Genomic DNA, 21699 nt, shown 5'->3' with positions numbered 1-21699 from the left:
ATGAGGTAAAAAGATTTCTAAGCCATAGGTTTTATATATCATATTCAACTCAACAATTTTTTTCTGACAAAAGAATGAGTAATATATTGCATTAGTTTGTTAGTTTGTTTTGAGATAGGGTCTCACTCCTGTCGCCCAGGCTGGAGTGCGGTATAGCACAATCTTGGTTCACTGCAGCCTTGACTTCCCAGGCTCAGGTGATTCTCCCATCTCAGCCTCCAAAGTAGGTGGGACTACAGGTGCATGCCACCATGCCTGGCCAATTTTTTTTTTTTTTTTGTATTTTTTGTAGAGATGGAGTCTCCCTGTGTTGCCCAGGCTGGTCTCAAACTCCTGGGCTCAAGTCATCTGCCCACCTTGGCCTCCCCAAAGTGCTGGGATTACAGGTGTGAGCCACTGTGCCAGACCACACTGCATTAGTTCTAATATGACTTGAACCACCACAGTTCTGAGTTTCCTTTGCTTTCTACCATTGTCGATGACATCATGTCCTAGTGGAAACGCTTTTCTTCTTCCCTTTTTTTTTTTGTTTTGAGACAGAGTCTTATTCTGTTGCCCAGGCTAAATGCAGTGGCATGATCATGGCTCACTGAAGCCTTGACCTCCCAGGCTCAAGCAATCTTCCCACCTCGGCCTCCTGAGTAGCCGAGACTACAGGCACGCACCACCACACCTGGCTCATTTTTCCTTTTTTGTAGAGACAGCGTTTCTTTATATTGTCCAGGCTGGTTTTGAACTCCTGGACTCAAGCAATCCTCCTGCCTCAGCCTCCCAAAGTGTGGGATTACAGGCATGAGCCACTGCACCCAACTCCCTTTTCTTATGAGAGAGAAGAATCGAGAATTGCACCTTGACCACACTGAGCCACATATCCTTGTGGGCAGAGAATCCGTGGAGCATGAGGATGGAGGGTTTGTGCCCAGGCCTGCCCCGGAAGGAATAACAGAACTGATAGTCTTCATGGTGAACATAGCGGACTTGCATGCCCAGTGTCCTCCGCCAGTACCTGGAGAGGGTGGGAAATAAAGACGAACCAAAATCAGTAAGCTCTAGATGAGTGGCTTCAAGATGGGCACAGATCCTCTCTATAAGTCTTACTTAGTGATAACACAAACACTTCTCCAGTCCTTGTCCTCCATTAGTCTCTAGAGTCCTCCTGAGCTTTACCCTCAAGGAATACGAAGCCAAACCATTCCAGAGAACACCTTAAATGAACTATTTTGCTATATATTTTACTAATCACTCTAGGAAGGGAAATGTGGTGTTTTCTTAAGCAGCATGCAACACATAATAACCTTTTGATAATATGTCTTTCTAGAGACTTTGAGAGTGATAACTTATTTCTTGAGAACCATCTGCACTGGTCCTCTGGCTTTGTTCCTCATAACATATGGCAGCTGGTTGAAAGCTCAGCTTCTGCTGGTTACATAAGACTTGGCAGTGCTGGACTTTGGCCCAAAATCAATTTCAATATGAAACTAGCATCTAAACAAATTGAACTCTCTGCATGGTGAATCCCTCCAAGATGAGAGATAATTAATTTAATCAGAGATGCACTTTGTAAGATACTTCACACTAAAGAAGTAGCCAAGTCTTGCAAAAGCAAATAACCTAAACTGACTGGTCTTAACTCTTTGTGTAAAATAAGCAGAGAGGGAGAGAAGATATATATTCATATTTACTTTTATCTGCATACAAAAAATGTGGGAGCATACATAATGTTTTTTGTTTGTTTGTTTGGTCAGGTTTTGTGTTTGTTCGTTTGTTTTTCAGGATAGAGTCTCGCTCTGTCACCCAGCCTGGGGCAATCTCAGCTCACTGCAACCTCCACCTCCTGGGTTCAAGCAATTCTTGTGCCTCAGTCTGCTGAGTATCTAGGGTTACAGGCGCACACCACCATGCCTGCCTAATTTTTGTATTTTTAGTAGAGACAGGGTTTCGCCATGTTGGCCAGGCCAGTCTCAAACTCCTGGCCTCAAGTGATCTGCCCGCCTTGGCCTCCCAAAGTGCTGGGGTTACAGGCGTCCAGCTGGTTAAACCGCACCTGGTTGGTTTCTTTTGAAACCTTTTTAATGACTGCATTGCCACTCAAAACGTAAAGAAAATAATAGCATTGGCTAGCTTAAAAGCTCTTCTTACAACAAGGCAAGCATATTTCAAAATTCTAAATTATAACATGACTTTGTTCATCCATTCACATCCCTTCTCATTCACTTACTGACTTTGAACGTCCCCTCCAAAACTCATGTTTAAATGTAATTGCCATTGTGAGGTGAGACTGTTAAGAGGTAATTAGGCCCTGACAGTTTTGCCTTCATAAATAGATTAATGCCATTATTGAGGGAGTACTTTCCTGGTAAAAGTGAGTCTGGGCCCCTCTTGCCTCTGGCTCACTCTTATAGTCTCTTGTCCTTCTACCTTCCACCATGGGATGACACAGCAGGAAGGCCCTTGCCAGATATTGGCGCCATTCTTTTGGGCTTCCCAACTTCCAGAACCATAAGCCAAACAAATTTCTTTTCTTTTTTTTTTTTTGAGACGGAGTCTCGCTCTGTCACCCAGGCTGGAGTGCAGTGGCCGGATCTCAGCTCACTGCAAGCTCCGCCTCCCGGGTTTACGCCATTCTCCTGCCTCAGCCTCCCGAGTAGCTGGGACTATAGGCGCCCACCACCTCGCCCGGCTAGTTTTTTGTATTTTTTAGTAGAGACGAGGTATCACCGGGTTAGCCAGGATGGTCTCGATCTCCTGACCTTGTGATCCGCCCGTCTCGGCCTCCCAAAGTGCTGGGATTACAGGCTTGAGCCACCGCGCCCGGCCACAAATTTCTTTTCTTTATAAATTACCTAGTCTGTGGCATTCTGCTATAGCAACACAAAATGGAATAAGACACTAACTATATAATCTTATGAGGAAATGCTGCATTGCACTAAGAATATGGCAAAGATTAAATGATGAGGTAATCCATGTACAAAGTTTTGTTCAATGCCCAGCACATGGTAAGTATTCAGTACATGATAGTTATTAATATTATGTAAAGATGATTTTGTCCTTCCAAATACATCATTTGCCAAAAATTAAAAGGAAAAATTAGGGGAAATATTTGCAATGAATATGACAACTACAGATTGATATCCTTAATAAATAAAAAGCTCACAAATTGATCTCAACCATGCTAAAATCCTAATTCAACACTAGGCAAAATAAATGAAAAGGTACCTTAGAGTAGAAAAGATATTAATGACTAACAAACATAAAAAACATGTTCAAGTTCACTAGTAATTAAAAATATGAATAGTGCACCAACATGGATGGAACTGGAGATCATTATGTTAAGTGAAGTAAGCCAGGCACAGAAAGACAAATATCACATGTTCTCACTTACTTATGGGATCTAAAAATCAAAACAATGGAACTCATGGGCATAGAGAGTAGAAGGATGGTTACCAGAGGCTGAGATGAGTAGTTGGGGGTAAGGGGGATGCTTAATGGGTACAAAAAAAAAATAGAATGAATAAGACCTATTGATAGCACAATACAGTGACTATAGTCAAAAATAACTTATTTGTATATTTTTAAATAACAAATTTTATTTGTATATTTAAAAATAATATTTTTAAAGAGTGTAACCGGATTGTTTGTAACTCAAAGGATAAACGCTTGAGGGGATGGATACCCCATTCTCCATGATGTGCTTATTTCACATGGCATACCTGTATCAAAACATCTCATGTACCCCATATATACATAGTATGTATCCCCCCCAATTTTTTAAATAAAAATTAATAAAGAAAAAAATGAATACCCTTTATGAGCTTCTAAATTAGAAAAGTGGTGGGTTTTTTAAATTGAGATGGGGTCTTACTCTGTCACCCAGGCTGGAGTGCAGTGACACAATCACGGTTCACTGCAGCCCCTGTCCTCCTGTGTCCAAGTGATCCTCCCACTTCGGTCTCCTGAATAGCTGAAATTACAGGTGCATATACCAAGCCTGGCTAATTTTTTAATTTTTAAATTTTTTTGGTAGAGACCGGGTCTCCCTGTGTTGCCTGGGCTGGTCTTGAACTCAAGTGATCCTGCCACTGAGCCACTGTAGCTGGCGTGTGTGTGTGCGTGTGTGTGTGTGTGTGTGTGTGTATGTGTGTGTGTGTGCGCATGCGTGTGTGCACACACATGCATTTATATAACCAGTTACACAGTTCAGCCTTTCTAGAAAGCAATCTGGCATAAAATATCAAGAATCTTTGAAACCTCATGCCCCTTGTTGACCCAGTAATTATAGTTCCAAGAATAATCTATCTCAAGGAAGTAAGTAGCAACCTTGAAAAAGAATATTTTTAAAGATGTTCCAGCCATGTTATGTGTTGTTTAAAATACAAAAAAATCAGTACTAACCTTAGTGTCCATGAATAGGAAATATATTAAACTACCATATAGCTAGGTGATGTCATATTCTGCTATTATTTAAAATGGAGTTTTCAAAGAATATTCAATAACATGGAAAAATATTTATGACATGATGTCAAGTGAAAAAACAGGATGCAATTTTATTTTTAATACTGTTGATTCCAATTATGTTGAAAAAAAAACTATTAAGTATACACAGATGAAGTGGTGGGGGGGAGAGGTGGGAAGAACAAAAGAAGCATTGAAGAAAATTATTCCAGGGGTTATGGGTAATGCACATTTTCTCTGTGTTACCTTTTTATTTTTAAATTATTTATTATTTTTTATTTTTGGTACCAGGAGTGGGGCTCGAATGGGTTACGTTTTTATAATCATCAAATTCTCTATAACTCTCATACAAATCACAGTGTGAGATCACGGAAGAGCTGAAAGGACCTGGTGGAAAAGGTGAAACTTCAGCAGACTACTGGATACTCAACATACATCAGCTGGAAGCTGGAGAAGGTGTGCCAGGAGGTAGAGACGGCAGAGGCAAGGGCCTGGGGGAGAGTGAAGTATGACTTGGACCAGAGTGAAGAGACAAAGGGTTGGAAGGCAGCCAGACTGCCAGACTCAGGAATTGAGGGCTTCTTCATTACCAGATGGAGCTCTTTGGTACTACTTGATATTTTTCATTTAATTGGTACATCCACTGGACAAGTTTACCTAGGCTCCACAAACAAGGAGTTGGAAAACTAATATTTTTTCTTTTCTTTTTTTTTTGAGACGGAGTTTCACTCTTGTTGCCCAGGTTGGAGTGCAGTGGCGCGATCTTAGCTCACTGCAACCTCCGCCTCCCGGGTTCACATGATTCCCCTGCTTCAGCCTCCTGAATAGCTGGGATTGCAGGCATGCACCACCAGGCCCGGCTCATTTTTTTTTTTTTAATTTTTTTTTTTATTTTTTAGATGGAGTCTCACTCTATCGCCCAGGCTGGAATGCAGTGGCACTATCTTGGCTCACTGCAACTTCCACCTTCTGCGTTCAAGTGATTCTCCCACTTCAGCTTCCCAAGTAGCTGGGACTACAGGCGCATGCCACCACGCCTGGCTAATTTTTGTATTTGTAGTAGAGACGGGGTTTCACCATGTTGGCCAGGCTGGTCTTGAACTCCTGACCTTGTGATCCACCCACCTCAGCCTTCCAAAGTGCTGGGATTATAGGAGTGGGCCTTTGCGCCCGGCCTCTAATTTTCGTATTTTTTTTTTTTTAGTAGAGACAGGGTTTCTCTAGAAACCCTTTTAGTAGAGACATGTTGGCTAGGGTGGTCTCGAACTCCTGACCTCAGATGGTCTGCCTCTCTCAGCCTCCCAAAGTGCTGGGATCACAGGCATGAGCCACCATGCCCAGCCCAGAGAACTAATATTTTCAAATGATCCCCTCAACGAAAGAGTAGGAAGATGACTCTAAGATACCAGGCCAGCTGAAAAGTTCTGAAAGACCCATGGCCCAGATGGAAAAAAACAACTTCTTTGGTTTAATGATAGTAGATAATAGGGAATAGATTACCTCTAATTCACAAAAGCAGAACCTTACAGAACAGAAACAAAGAGAAGAATTAAGGTGGGATGAATGAATGTCTCAGGAGAAAGATCTTTTACAATCTCAATACACGCACCAAACTGCTCCTGTTTCAGGGACAGAAGTCACTGAAGGCTCTATTGACCTAAATAGAAAAGCTCCAAAGAGGACCTCGCCGGCTTTAATAAAGTCTCCTGGAGTCCAGAGTCCTCACCCTGTAAGTCTCTCTCTAGTTAACAGGAACCTCTGAAGAAAAGAACTTACAGATTTTTTTATACTGTGGTAAATAGACATAACATAAACATTTACCATTTTAACAAGTGTACAATCAATGGCATTACACAACACTGCTAAATTGCCACCACTGTCCATTTCTAGAACTTTTCATCATCCCAAATAGAAACTCTGTACCCATTAAACATTAACTCCTTATTTCCCCCAGTCCCCTGGCAACCTCTATTCTACTTTCTCTATGAGTTTGTCTATTCTGGGTAAAAGTGGAATCATACAAAATTTGTTCTTTTGTGTCTGGTTAGTTTCACTTAGCACAGCTGTTCTCAAGGTTCATCCATGTTGTATTAATAGCATGCATCAGATTGTCATTCCCTTTTAAGGCTGAATAATATTCTATTGTGTATATACCACATTCTGTTTATCCATTTGTCTGTTGGACATTTAGGTTATTTCTATCTTTTGGCTATTGTAAAGAATGCTGCTATGGACATTGGTGCACACATTGAGACCCTGCTTGCAATTCTTTGGGATTTACACTCATAAGTGGAATTGCTGGATGATATGTTAAATGTATAACTTTCTGGGGAGCCAACAAATTTGTGCATAGTCACTATACTATTTTACATTCCCAACAGCAGTGCATAGGGGGTTCCAATCTCTCCACATCCTCACCAATGCTTCTTTTTCATTTTTTAAAGTTATGTATATCTTACCACAACAAAAAGAAAGAAACCAGGCCAGGCATAGTGGCTCACAACTGTAATCCCAGCACTTTGGGAGGCTGAGGCGGATGGATCGCTTGAGCCCAGGAGTTCAAGCCTGTCTCTATAAAAACCTGCAAAAATTAGCTGGCAAGGTTGCATGCACCTGTAGCCCCTGTTACTCTGGAAGTTGAGGTGGGAGGATCACTTGAGCCTGGGAGGCAGAGGTTGCAGTGAGCAGCCTAGGTTGGTCTCAAACTCCTGGGCTCAAGCAATTGGCCACCTCTGCCTCCCAAAGTGCTGAAATTACAGGCATAAGCTGCAGCATCCAGCTCCAAATTCACTAATTAATTCCAACAAATTATTTATAGATTTTTTTGGACTTTCAGTGTACACAATTGTGTCATCTGCAAACAATGAACAATGTCAGCTTTTTTTCTTCTTTTCCAATTCTTATCCCCTTTTCTTTCTTTTCTTCTTTTTTTTTTTTCTGAGACGGAGTCTCACTCTGTCGCCCAGGCTGGAGTGCAGTGGCGCGATCTCGGCTCACTGCAAGCTCCGCCTCCCAGGTTCACGCCATTCTCCTGCCTCAGCCTCCCAAGTAGCTGGGACTACAGGTGCCTGCCACCACACCCAGCTAATTTTGTTTTGTATTTTTTAGTAGAGATGGGGTTTCACAGTGTTAGCCAGGATGGTCTCGATCTCCTGACCTCGTGATCCGCCCGCCTTGGCCTCCCAAAGTGCTGGGATTACAGGTGTGAGCCACCGCACCCGGCCCCCTTTTCTTTCTTATATTTATATAAGTGAACTGCTCACTATGATTTCTTACCTTGATTTCACAACTGAGTTTCTTTGGGAAAACAATAATCTTAGAAAATCTGTCTTTTTCATCTTGTGAACAGTCCTGATATTTTCATTACACAATGAAAATCAGACCTGATGCCATCCGCAGTGGCCACAGCATCCCCAGTGTGGCTCTCTATTGACTCACGTTGAAGCATTTGGTACCTCCTGCAGGAGCAGCCATAGTCCACGGTGCTGTGGAAGTGTGCTGGCCATGCTCCAAGGACACTTAGACCCAGAGAGAGCTGCTCTGAAGACTTGCTGTGGCCTACTGGGGACACCTGTTCTTGTTCCCGGAGGAGCTGAGACGATCCCAGAGGGAACTCCAGGAGCTTGCACGATGTGATGACTTCACCAAACCCTTATGATCATATGGCAGGACAGCGGGGAATGGGGAGTGGGTGCCAAGCTCTCTCTACTGCCTGCTGATCCTGTTTGTGTAGCAATCCTGAAAATTAACCTGACCTACCTAGGTCTGTGAGGTGAACCCACTGGTGGTCATTACTGGCAGCCGAGCCAATGAAGGCCTTTGGAGGAGTCGCTGTGGTTAAGGGATATAAGTGACTCATGGTGAAGCTGCTCGTTCTATGACAACCACTGTGTAAATGTCACTTGCGGTGAGGCTATTTGGAGGAAACAGTCTGTACATTTCAGTGATGCGGAGGAAGTGCCTCACAGGATTGCTGACAGCTCTCTGCAATGGCATCATGGGTTTTATTACTAAAACCATAATCCTCCATGTCACAATGCCACCTGGCATGATCTGAAAGGTTTTCTAGGATTTTCATCTTCCCCAACCAGCTGGGTTTTCTTCTTGGCCTGTGTGCCCGAGTTCCCAAAATAAAGAGCATTGTGTTTGTCTTTCAGCCACAGCTCTGAGCTGGGTGACAGGCATGGGCAGGCTTTAAGACCCCATGCATCCATACTGCCAATTAAAGAGGCTCTGAATGCTCTGCACTGTGGGGCCTCTCTGGTTTTTTCGTGGTATTATTTGTTAATAAAAGTAAATGATTTGCTATGCAGCATCATTCATAATAGCCGAAAGGTGGAAACAACCCAAGTGTCCATCAACAGATGAATGGATACACAAACTGTGTACACACACAATGGAATATTATTCAACCACAACAGAAAGTGAAGGAGTGATGCATGCTACAACATGGAGGAACCTTGAAAACATTATGCTAAGTGAGAGAAACCAGACACAAAGGTCACACATTATATAACCCCATTGATGTGAAATGTCCGTAATGGGCACATCTAAAAAGACAGGAAGTAGGTAAGTGGTTGCCAGAAGATGAAGTGAGGGAGAAACTGGGAGTGACGGCTACTAGGTATGGGGACTCCTTTGGGGAGGTGGAAATATTTGAAATTAGATAGTGGTAATGGTTGTACAACACTCTGAATACATTAAAACCACTGAATTGTACACTTTATTTATTTATTTATATTTCATTTATTTATTTATTTAGACAGAGTCTCACTCTGTCACCCAGGCTGGAGTGCAGTGGCACGATCTCGGCTCAGTGCAACCCCCACTTCCTGGGTTCAAGCGATTCTTCTGCCTCAGCCTCCCAGGTAGCTGGAATTACAGGCACGCACCACCACGCCTGGCTAACTTTTTGTATTTTTAGTAGAGACAGGTTTTACCATGTTGGCCAGCTGGTCTCGAACTCCTGGCCTCAAGTGATCCACCCACCTCCTCAGCCTCCCAAGTGCTGGGATTACAGGTGTGAGCTACCGTGCCCAGCCTTGAATTGTACACTTTAAAATGGTGACTTTTATGTTACGTGAATTTTAACTTAATTAAAAAAGCAAATTATTTGCTATCAACTTATTTTTCTCATTACAAATGAAACATCAAAATTACCCTGACACCCTGACTCTGAAAGCCTTCTCCTCGACAGCCCAGGGAACTGTTGGGGGACTATGCAGCATTGAGGTTGGTTTCCACACGAGGTGGGTGGAATAACCTTTATATAATCACACCTCTGTATGTGGCCATATCCATGGTTACGAGCCACATCAGTGAATTGCGTTCTCTGCTTCAATTTCATGTGGTTAATAAAAACAGCGTTTTGTGTGTGGCAGTCCATGATGCCTCGACAAGGCTATGAGAAGGGGCACGCAACTCTGGCTTCTCCATGTCAGGGGTCATCCAGGAGCCTTAGCCCACAAAGCACAGAACTCCTGCTACCAGCACTGCAAGGGCAACGGCATTTCAGCTTCAGAGTGAGTCTCGCTTTCTCAATGCAGAAGGTGGGTCCCAGGTGACTCGGAAGAGGGTCACAACTCCCCTCTCTCACCCCCAGAGAGCAAGGGTGAAAGATGAAAAGCTCCCTTCCATTCAATTAGTTTCCTTTCAAGGATCAGAGCCTGGCTGGCAGGCGGAAAATTCCACACTCAAGTGAAACAAAAGGGAGCCAGAAAAGAGGGCAGATAAAGGGTATAACACCCTCCCTGCACTCTTCTACATACAGAAGTGAGTTCCGACTTCCCGAAGTCCCAGTTAGATCTCAATGGGCTTACCTATAGCACAGAGAGGAACCAGGTCTATTTTGGTGCTCCCTTCATCACGGGATGTACACCATGGGGGTGGGAAGGGCAATTTCATTTGATAATTGGACAGTGGCATGAAAAGGCAATGAAGCACATCATGAGAAAATCACTTTCTTTTTGACTGTTAAACTTCTGGTTCCAACAAGGAGAAAGGCTCAGCTCAGGGCTGCTACATCTTTCACGCTGCTCATGCTTTGTAACAAAGTAAAAGGAGACACAATTTAATAAGACCGTTTAATGTCATTGTGTTTATTTTTACTTTTTTATATATATATATATATATATATATATATATATATTATTTTTTGAGATGTAGTTCTGCTCTTGTTGCCGAGGCTGGAGTGCAATGGCGCAATCTCAGCTCACTGCAACCTCCACCTCCCGGGTTCAAGCAATTCTCCTGCCTCAGCCTCCCAAGGAACTGGGATTACAGGCATGCACCACCATGCCTGGCTAATTTTGTATTTTTAGTAGAGACAGGGTTTCTCCATGTTGGTCAGGCTGGTCTTGAACTCCCGACCTCAGGTGATCTGCCTGCTTCGGCCTCCCAAAATGCTGGGATTACAAGCATGAGCCATCCGCCAGGCACTTTTTGATATTAATTTGCTATTTATGACAAGCTTTCCACTTAAGGGAGTGATATTCATATCACTTTTTAAATACTTGATTTAATGATTTTTTTTTTAAAGATGGCTCACTCTAAAGAAAATACAAAATAAGGACAGGTGGTATCCAGACAGGACAAGAATAATAGTGGTACAAGAATGACATATTTTGGAAATTTATTTTTCTTTCTGTCACTTCTTTACTAATGACTTCTAGAACAACTCTAAAAGTATTCTGTCCTACACATGCCATCTCAATGGTTCTGGTCTTTCTTGTTCATTTTTCAGTAACATCGCTGCACCTGTCAGGACATCACAGGGTCAGAATCCAATGATCAAGGCCAGGCGTGGTGGCTCACACCTGTAATCCCAGCACTTTGGGAGGATGAGGTGGGAGGATCACTTGAGGTCAGGAGTTCGAGACCAGCTTGGCCAACATGGTGAAAGCCTGTTTCTACTAAAAATACAAAAATTAGCCAGGCATGGTGACATGCGCCTGTAGTCCCAGCTACTTGGGAGGCTGACGCAGGAGAATCGCTTGAGCCTGGGAAGCAGAGGTTGCAATGAGCCAAGATCACACCACTGCACTCCAGCCTAGGTGACAGAGGGAGACTCTGTCTCAAAAACAAAACAAAACAAAACAAAACAAAAAACCAAAAAAACAAAAAACATCCAATGATCAAGAAGATATCAAAGGAGTTTCCATAAAAATGTACAATACTTGCTTGAAGACAGAATCACTGACTTTGGGAATGTGGGTAGAGAAAGATGCTATCAGAAACCTGAAAGGGCCAGGCATGATGGCTCATGCCTGTAATTCCAGCACTTTGAGAGGGCGAGATGGGTGGATCATTTGAGGCCAGGAGTTTGAGACCAGCCTGGCCAATGTGGTGAAACCCCATCTGTACTAAAAATACAAAAAAAATTAGCTGGGCTTGGTGGCACACACCTGTAAAATCCCAGCTACTCAGAGGCTGAAGCAGGAAAATTGATTGAACCTAGGAGCTGGAGGTTGCAGTGAGCCGAGATCGTCCCACTGCACTCCAGCCTGGGCAACAGAGCACAACTCTGTCTCCAAAAAACAAACAAATAAGCCAACAAACCTGAAAGAACTGATCTGGTAATATTCTTCAAGAGCACTCCCAAAATTCCAAACAGGATGAGTACCTTTCAACTTTTCTCTATGTCTATTTCCTGATAAAATGTAGGACAACAACCACAAAAAGGACAAGCAGAGAAGTTGTCAATATTATGATACTCTTGAAAATGTCAATGATGAAACTGGCTTACCAATAGTAGATTCTTATCAGCGCTGAAGGCCACAGAAGAAATGACGCCACGAATGCCAGGATTGGGATGGCCAGTGTCCCGCCCGCAATCACAAACATGTTAACCACATCAACATCCATCCTGCTCTTTCAGGCTGGCTGACTCCTGCAGGGGCCAAAGAGAATGACGATATTAAAACTCTGTATCAAGGGAAAAGAGGCGAAGAAGCAAAGGGGACAAGAAAAGTGAAGTTCTTGGAATGAGGGTAAAGAACAGGAGGAAACCAAAGCAGGCAAGTGCTTTAAAAAAAAACAAATAGACGTGACAACTAAAAGTAATGAGGAATTTTTCAGAGGAGCCTGGATTTGTAAAAAACACTATAAAGGACGTTGTTGGGACAAATATGGAAATCTGCGTAAGGGCTGGGTATTAGACAACGTCATTGTATCAGTGATACAATTCTTGAGTATGATGATGAAATTGTGGTTATGTATGTACATAGGAAAATATCTTCTCTCTTAGGACCTGTCTGCTGAAGTTGTAAGGGGTGAAGTATGATGGTATCTGCTACTCACTTTTAAAGGTTCAGGAGAGAAAAAGTAGTGTGTGTTTGTGTATCTGTGTGTGTGTGTTGGTGTGTGTGTTGGTGGGAGGAAAAGAGAGAAATAAAGCAAATATGGTAAAATGCTAACCACTGGGGAATCCAGGTGAAGGTTACATAATATTATCCTTTCGATCTTTCTTTAGGCTTGCAGTATTTAAAAATAAAAAGAAGCTGGGCGCCGTGGCTCATGCCTGTAATCCCAGCACTTTGGGAGGCTGAGCTGGGCAGATCACCTGAGGTCAAGAGTTTGAGACTAGCCTGGCCAACATGGTGAAACCCCATCTCTACTAAAAATACAAAAACTAGCCAATTGTAGTGGCAGGCGCCTGTAATCCCAGCTACTCTGGAGGCTGAGGCAGGAGAATCAGGAGAATCGCTTGAACCCAGGAGGCGGAGGTTGCAGTGAACCGAGATTGTGCCATTACACTCTAGCCTGGGCAACAAGAGCAAGACTCCATCTCAAAACAAAACAAAACAAAACAAAAACAAAAACAAATAAAAAAATAAAAAAGGAGGACAGATTGGGCTCATGCCTGTGATCCAGCACTTTGGGAGGCTGAGGCGGGAGGATCACTTGAGCCCAGGAGTTTGAAGCTGTAGTAAGCAATGAATGCACCACTGCACTCCAGCCTAGGCAACGGAGTGAGAACCTTTGAAAAAAGAAGACAGACTTTTAAAGAAATCAATGAACAAATATACATGTACACATGGATACAAGAAACCAGTAACTGTGATTGCATCTAAGGTGGGGAATTACATAGCTAAGTGTCAGGAACAGACAGGAGACTTATTTTTCACTTTTTAAAACTTTTAAGTTGTTTCGTAAATATATAACCAATTCTAAAAATAAATACGTAATATAAAGTTAGGGGGGAATAAGCCAAAAAGGTAGTTTTCAGTGTACTTTCTGATGTCTTCCTAAAGACTTACACATCTGAAGGCTAGAATGTGGGATGCATGAGAGTAAGGACCGGGTGTCCCCAGCACCAAGACTAGGACCTGACACATTATCGGGGCATTAGAATTCCAGCTGTATCACAGGCCCTGCCCTGTCCTGTCTTATGAGCTTACAATACAGTTCATTCTAGCATGGAATGAAAAATACTTCAGGCTGGGTTCCGTGGCTCATGCCTGTACTCTCAATGCTTTGGGAGGCAGAGGCGGAAGGATAGCTTGAGGCCAGGCATTCAAGACCAGCCTGGTCAACATGGCAAGACCTCATATCTATTTACATATATATATATCTGTGTGTGTGTATATACACACATATATGTATATACACACATATATATCATAAAGTATATAAATATATATTTCAAGTCCCATCATTCTCCTCAATACAACACCTGGAAGGACCTGGAAGCCAGGTGTGACTCTCTGCCTTGATTCCCAGCCATCTGTGCTAAGTGTGCAGGATTCACCAAACATAATACAGATTTCTTTAGGAAAAGCATTAACATCTAGCAAATCAAGGCTTTCCTTACATTTCCTGGGAAATGAAGCAATCTCTCCCATATGCCTCTATCGACTGATACTTAATTCAATTTGATAACAAGTTCAATGCAGCACAGTATAACCTCCCAAATCACTGAGCACAAGGGTCAGCAGCTTTTTCTGTAAAGTGCCAGACAGTGATGATTTTAGCACTGTGGGACACAGAGTCTCTATCACAGCTACTCAATCTGCCACTGGATGAGAAAGCAGCCATTGAAGATATGTAACAAATGAGTATGACTGTGTTCCAATAAAACTTCACAGAAATAGACTGTAGGCCAAATTTGACCTGTAGGCTCTAATTTGCCAACCTTCGATATAGCACATCAACCCTGTCACATAGGAAAGGCAGGTGTTTCATCCTGTTTTATAGGCTGAGGGAATTGAGGCTCTGAGAGGCTAACTAGCCCAAGGTCACCCAGCTGGTAGTCATGATTACAAAACAGGTTTCTAACTCCAATCCACTACCTTTGCACCAAGTTCCACTTTGTCTATTTTTTTTCCGCCCCCACAAATGGCCGGTCCTCAGTCTCTGTAACCTCTTTGCTGTTAGGTGTCTACATTCATCATCCCTAATTTCTCCATGAAGATATGAGCTCTCCATCTTCAAGAGGTTTCGCCTAGCAAGCACCTCACAGCCTAGAGAAGGAGACACAGGCACCCATAGGTGGGTTAGATGGTTCTTTTCATTACATACACATACTCTACTTGAGTACAGTCCTGAGTCTACAGTGATGAAAGCTGCCACCTTCCCAGGGCATAAGCACTGGCTTTGTCTCCAATGCAACTGCCCTCTCAGTTTCTTAGTCACTGTAAATAATTTTCCCAGCACACTGAAATCATTGGCCTGCTTTTCCTTCTGGAACCAGAGCTCCTTGAGGGTAGGGACAATCATGTATGTTCTTTCTCAGTGTCAAGTATGGCACAGGACACAAATAAGGTACAAATGAATCAATGAAAAGCAAATTTACAAAATGGGTTCCATCTGTTTCATTTCTTTCAGGAACAACCATTCCCAATGATTCTGTAAGAGACCTGACATCTTTCCTCTTTTAGTAATTACAAAAATCCCTGAAGGAGTCACCTATTTACACTGGCTACAATTTACCCTGCTAGAAGGCATCACCATCAAGGAGTAAGCGAGTTAATCACAGACTGAAGGGAATCTGTACAGGTCTGTTGGAACATCGTGGGCTGTGAATGAGTTGACAAAGATGGGAACTGTCAGCTTTGAGAAGACTTTTCCACATCATACAAAGTCCTTAAAAACTGCTGGGAGCCACTGTGAATTCAGATTACTGAGCAGCAGGGAGTCCCTTGGACTAGGAATTAGAACAATTTATGCCCAAAGCCATATATATCATAGACTCTGACACTGGAGATGATAGCCCCGAAATGAAGGCATGATCATCCAAAAAACCCCTCTCTGCTCTGTCGGTGCCTGCCAAAATGCCAGTCAGTTTCAGCGAAGGCCGCATCTGGCTCCATCTTCTATTTAACAGCAGAATAAAGTCTTCCCTAAGCAGCTTTTGTAGAACATGATCAATTTAGCAAGGTTTGGACTTATTACAGAAAACCCTGCACACTCTCCCTGACAAGGTCAGATAAATCCAGACCTTAGTTGAAGAAACCACAATTCTGAGTTTTCTGTACAGATAAAGAGTAGGCAATGTATTCCTACCTCTACAACATCCTTCATTTTACAAAGGACTGGCTTCAGCTTTCCTTTAAAAAGACAGCCCCCCTGCCATGCTGGTGTTTATTTCTAGAATACTCTATGTACCCAGGGGAGAGGCTGGAGGCAGAAAAAAACTGAAGCATTGTGATCCAGGAACTGCCAATGGCCAAAAATCAGAGATCAACTAAGAAGTGTAACTTGAGTTTCCCAAAGCATGGGACAACTGAGAGTTTGCAAGATGACTTTAGTGAGTAGGAGAGTACTAAAGAGTGTTTCAGGGGTATACAGCATCGGATAACAACATATATACTAGGAAAGTCATCTCTTTTCAGTTCTCTTCAGTCCTGCTTGGGTCAAAGAGAAACTCTCAGTGTGGTGGTGTTAAACAGCTCTCTAGGCTGGGCGCAGTGGCTCATACCTATAATCCCAGCACTTTGGGAGGCTGAGGCAGGCAGATTGCTTGAGCAGAGGAGTTTGAGACTGGCCTGGGCAACATAGAGAGACCCTGTCTCTACAAAAAATATAAAAATTAGCCGGGCATGGTGGCATGCACCTGTAGTCTCAGCTACTCAGGAGGCTGAGGTGGGAGGATCACTTGAGCCTGGAGGCTGAGGTTTCAGTGAGCTGAGAATGTGCCACTGCACTCCAGCCTAGGTGACAGAGGGAGACTGTTTCAAAAAAAAAAAGGAGTAAATTTAAAGAAAAATGTTTAGTAGGTGATACATGAGTCTAGCAAAAATCTTGATGGTTGTCCACGAATGGCAGACTCATGCGATGGATGGCACCAGGCTGGGGCCACCAGTGTGGCAGCTGGCCCTCTCCAACGTGGCTCTTCCACATGTCAGCTGGGAGACCTTGGCTTTCTCACCTAGTTAATGAGAACATTCAAATAGTCATGTCTGTTCTTTCTTACTCTGGTGACTTAAACATTTCTGGAATTATGCCAGGCCATTAAAGAGTAGGATCTGGCTCGCCCCCACAATAATCTTCTTTCCTATTAGAGTTCCCAGAACCTAAAACATCACCTGGCAAAGACTTGGTGCTTGATCATGTTTATCGCCTGACTGAATACACTGAAAAAGAAAAACACTTCATTTTACCTATTTATCGTGTAAAGTGAGGCACCCCAGGGTTAAAGACACTGCGGCACAGTGTGAAGCAGGCAATGCCAGGAAGGAGAGCTGGCCATGCTGGCACCAGGAAAAACATACTCTCACATCCCAGGCTCAGGATCCTCTGCCACTACCTAACACCCAAGCTGTGCATTTGGGGGCCCTTATGTCTGAACACAGTGGCAAAGATTAATTGGATGGGGGACATGTCAGTGGATCCAGATAAACATTGCATCAGGGAAATGAAGTTTAATCTGGGGTTAGGAGTAAGGCACATCTCACAGTTTTCTGTTAATGTTCTCACTGATTTGAAAACTGGGATCTTGAGTTCTGATATCTTAGTCTTCAGGGTATAAAGTAAAATCCAAGAATAAACAACGTAAAACACTTTCATAGAATCTCATAGACACATCTCACCTCACTTCTCCTGACTTACTGATTTCTGTCTTTTTTTTTTTTTTTTTTTTTTTGAGATGGAGTCTCGCTGTGTGAGCCAGGCTGGAATGTAGTGGTATAATCTTGGTTCACTGCCACCTCCGCCTCCTGGGTTCAAGCGCTTCTCCTGTCTCAGCCTCCTGAGTAGCTGGGATTACAGGCATCTGCCACCATGCCTGGCTAATTTTTGTCTTTTTAGTAGAGACAGGGTTTCACCATGTTGGGCTGGTCTCAAACTCCTGACCTCAAGTGATCCCCCTGCCTCAGCCTCTCAAAGTGCTGGGATTACAGGCGCAATCCGCTGCACCTGGCCAACTTACTGATTTCTGCCGACAGTAATTGCATCAGTCTAACCTCCTAGATGCCAACGCAAGTTTCATTCTCCTACTTGCTCATCACTCCTGTTAGCCAAAGGTGAAGAGGCACCAGCACTGGAGTCAACTTGTCCAAGTCTAAACAAACTGCACTGCCCAATATATGGCAATTTAAACTTAAATTGATTAAAGCCAAAGAAAATTCAAACTTCAGTTCTTCAGCCACACTAGCCACACTTCAAGTGCTCAACAGCTACATGTGGATAAGAACTACCATATTAGACAGCACAGCCTTAGGGGACTTACATCCCTAAAAACTAATCCCTAAAAACCCAATCCCAGTTGGGTTCAACATTTACTAGGAATGTAAAGTAAAAAGAAAAATTGTCACCAGGTGTAGGAGTTTGTATGATTTGGACCGCAGCTCCCCTCAGTCACCACACTGGGTCCAGGTCCTCCCTTCCTCTCCCTCCCGTTTCTGTAAAGGCTATTCTTTCATGCCCCACAGTCCCACCACCATCAGCTGCCACAGGAATCTTCTCAATTTCACACCAGGGATCAGGCTGTGCTGGTCTCATATTCACCAAATAAAATGTGAACTCTGACCGCCCCATGTGGTCCCAGCTGAACTTCCCAGTCCTGACACCCACGTCTTTGCCTGCACTCCAAATAACCAGCTCCTAGCCCCCATGCAAGCCCCATACAGCTTCATTCTGTCTTCCTTCCTGCTGTCCCCTTGGTGTGGAGCACACCCACATCTGGGCTGCCTGATGAACCCTTCTCTGCCCTCAGGGCCGGTTCAAGTGTCCCCTTTCCAGGAAAGCACTGGGGCCCATGAGCCCATGCCTTCCAGACTCCCTTCAAATTCAGAGGCAGGTTCCCCCGCAGAGTTTTTCAGAACTATTTGTAGGGGGTTTTTAGGGTGTGCACCAGAGCTTTGAAAACCACCAGGTGCCCTTCCCACCAGACCTACTGATCAGAGAAATCATGCAGCACAGTTTGGCCTGCAGAGGGCTTGGGAGCAGGGCTTACAATAGTAGTCCCAGTCTCATTAAAAGCTGCCTTTTGGGGTAAATCTATGGTGGTTAAAATCCATACTCACTCTTCAAAGAGCACAGCCTTCTCTCCCAACTGCTACTGGCTCTGGCAGAAGCTGAAAATGAGATTCTGGAATCACAAGAAATAAAATGACACAGTATTAACTCATACTAGCGAATATGAATGAAGTGCTAACAGCCGGCCAAATTGCTGGCTTCAGTGAAGGTGGAGTGCTGTCTTCCTCAGCACAGGCAAAGTACTAACAGCTTGTGGCTTTATACTACAAGTCTCTTGTAGTATAAACAAGGCTTTATACTTTATAGCCTCTTGTTCAGGTCACCTACGCCAGTGAGGCAATAAGGCAAATGTGCACAAAGGGCAGGGCTTGACAGAGGTCAAAGAAGAAATCTGGTGAGTCATCCAGCATGGAACGATAGTTAAAGCTCTCCTCCATTGGGGTTAGGGCTTACCTAAACAGTGTGTTCAGAAAGGAATGGAAGCAAGGCAGCAACCAATGGGCAAGTGAGGATAATATTGTTACCAGAGTGATGGCACTGGTACTGTCAGGGGAGCCGCACCGCTCCAAAACTGGGCCAGGCAGAAGCAGGGAGGCACTACAAACTGCCCAGCAGCCAGAGAATGAGATGAGCAAAGGAAATGAAATCAGCAAAACCCCTGAATTGTTTCAGATGAAGAGTTAAATATAAAAAATAAAACCATCAAAGTTCTAGGAGGAAACATGAGAATCCTATTTTAAAAATATCTCCATAGGAAAGGGCTTTCTAAGTAATGTCTAACATTCAGAGGCCATAACAAAAAGAGTATTAGTTGCATAAAAAAGGTTTTAAATTTCCACCTGGAAAGAGATACAATAAATAAGATTAAAATTTGTAAATACATAATAGAGACAACATAGTAATTTCCTTAATGTATAAAGGGTTCCCACAAATCAAGACCAACAACAGCAAAACCTAATAGAAAAATGAGCAAATGATCTGAACAGATAATTCACCACAAAGGAAATCCAAATGACTCTTAAACATATAAAAAGATGCTCAATCTTATTTATAACAAGAGATATGCAAATTAAATCTACAGGGTGATGGTGATCTTCCTTTATTGTACTGGTAAAGAACAAGAAGTTTAATACAGACTGTGCCATTGAGGCAATGGAAAAATAGATGCTCTCATATAATGTACCAATTTGCATTCTCATCAGCAAACTCTACAGATTGCAATTCGGCAAAATCTGTGGCTATGTAAAATGCACATATCCTTGACCTAATGATCATCTCTTTTTTTTTTTTTTTTGAGATGGAGTTTCACTCTTGTTGCCCAGGCTGGAGTGCAATGGCGCGATCTCGGCTCACTGCAACCTCCGCTTCCTGGGTTCAAGCTATTCTCCTGCCTCAGCCTCCCGAGTAGCTGGGATTACAGGCATGCGCCACCACGCCTGGCTAATTTTGTATTTTCAGTAGAGACAGGGTTTCTCCATGTTGGTCAGGCTGGTCTTCGAACTCCCGGCCTCAGGTGATCTGCCTGCCTTGGCTTCCCAAAGTGCTAGGATTACAGGTGTGAGCCACCATGCCTGGCTATGATCTTTTCTTCTAGGAATTTATCTGTGTTTATGCCTGATTATGTGTGAAAATGTTTGTGTAAGAGTATTATAATAGTATTCATAATGGCAAAAGATTGGAAATAATTCACATGCTCACATATAATGAACTTAAAGTTAAGTAAATGATGATATAGCTTTGCAAAGAAATACATGTAGCCATTAAATACAAATAGAAATTAAATATAAGCCATCTGAATAATGAGACAGTCCTATTTGTTCCTATGGGTAATGACCTCCAAGGTCATTAACTCAAAAAAGCATGGAACAGAAGACAGTGGTTAAGAGTAATACCTCTAATATTGAAAAACAGAGAGTGAGAGAGAAAACATATTTGTTATGCTTATGTATGTGGGAAATCCTTCTGAATGGACACAAAAGAAATTGGCCATGATTATAGTTAGCACTGGGAAACTGCAGGACTGGGGACAGAGATGAGAGGGAGACTTTTCACTGATACCTTCTGTCCCTTTTGAAGTGCTACTATGTGCATATTTAATGAAAAACTACAATATAGGCTGGGCATTGTGGCTCACGCCTGTAATCCCAGCACTGTGGGAGGCCAAGGCGGGCGGATCACTTGAGGCCAGGAGTTCGAGACCAGTCTGGCCAACACAGTGAAACCCCAACTCTACTAGAAATACAAAAATTAGCCAGGTGTGGTGCTGTGTGCCTGTAGACCCAGCAACTCAGGAGGCTGAGGCACGAGGATCGCTTGACTGGGAGGTGGAGGTTGCAATGAGCCATGACTGTGCCATTGTACTCTAGCCTGGATGACAGAGCGAGACTGTCTCAAAAACAAACAAACAAACAAACAAAAATACTACAATATAAACTCCTCAAATAAAGTAGTCCATCTGTATTGTTCAGTATGGTAGCCACTAGTCACATGTGGCTGCTTAAAATTAAATTGAAATTAAAGAAAATTTAAAATTCAGATCCTCAGCTGCACTAGCCACATGTCAAATGCTCAGTAGCCACTAGTTTGTGGTTATCATATTGGACAGCAGAAATATAGAACATTTCCCTTATCACAAAAGTTCTACTGGCCAGTCCCAGACTCTACACTAGTTCAAGAGGCCAGGCACCGTAGCGCACCCTTGTAATCCCAGCACTTTGGGAGGCTGAAGCAGGAGGATCACTTTGAGCCCAGGAGTTCGAGACAAGCCTGGGCAACGTAGCAAGACCCCATCTCTGTTAAAAATACAAAAATTAGTCGGGTGTGGTGGTACAT

General features: G+C 43.2%; 1 protein-coding gene across 2 annotated transcripts in view; it reads right to left on the bottom strand.

Moving 5' to 3' along the window:
- ABHD6 (abhydrolase domain containing 6, acylglycerol lipase) overlaps positions 1-21699 on the bottom strand; it is a 55207-nt gene that overhangs the window by 24485 nt on the left and 9023 nt on the right. Inside the window, exons 2-4 of one of the 2 annotated variants that reach the window (XM_045385988.2) lie at positions 18915-18979; positions 12197-12340; positions 850-1006 (exon numbers count right to left, since the gene is read on the bottom strand). In XM_045385988.2, the coding sequence (XP_045241923.2) occupies positions 850-1006; positions 12197-12315 (276 nt within the window). In that variant the 5' untranslated portion in view covers positions 12316-12340; positions 18915-18979. The remainder of the gene's footprint in view (positions 1-849; positions 1007-12196; positions 12341-18914; positions 18980-21699) is intronic. The other variant, XM_005547474.4, reaches the window with a different exon arrangement.

This window comes from Macaca fascicularis, chromosome 2 (assembly GCF_037993035.2).
Source record: "Macaca fascicularis isolate 582-1 chromosome 2, T2T-MFA8v1.1".
Classification (NCBI taxonomy): domain Eukaryota; kingdom Metazoa; phylum Chordata; class Mammalia; order Primates; family Cercopithecidae; genus Macaca; species Macaca fascicularis.
This window is presented reverse-complemented; position numbering and strand designations above follow the sequence as displayed.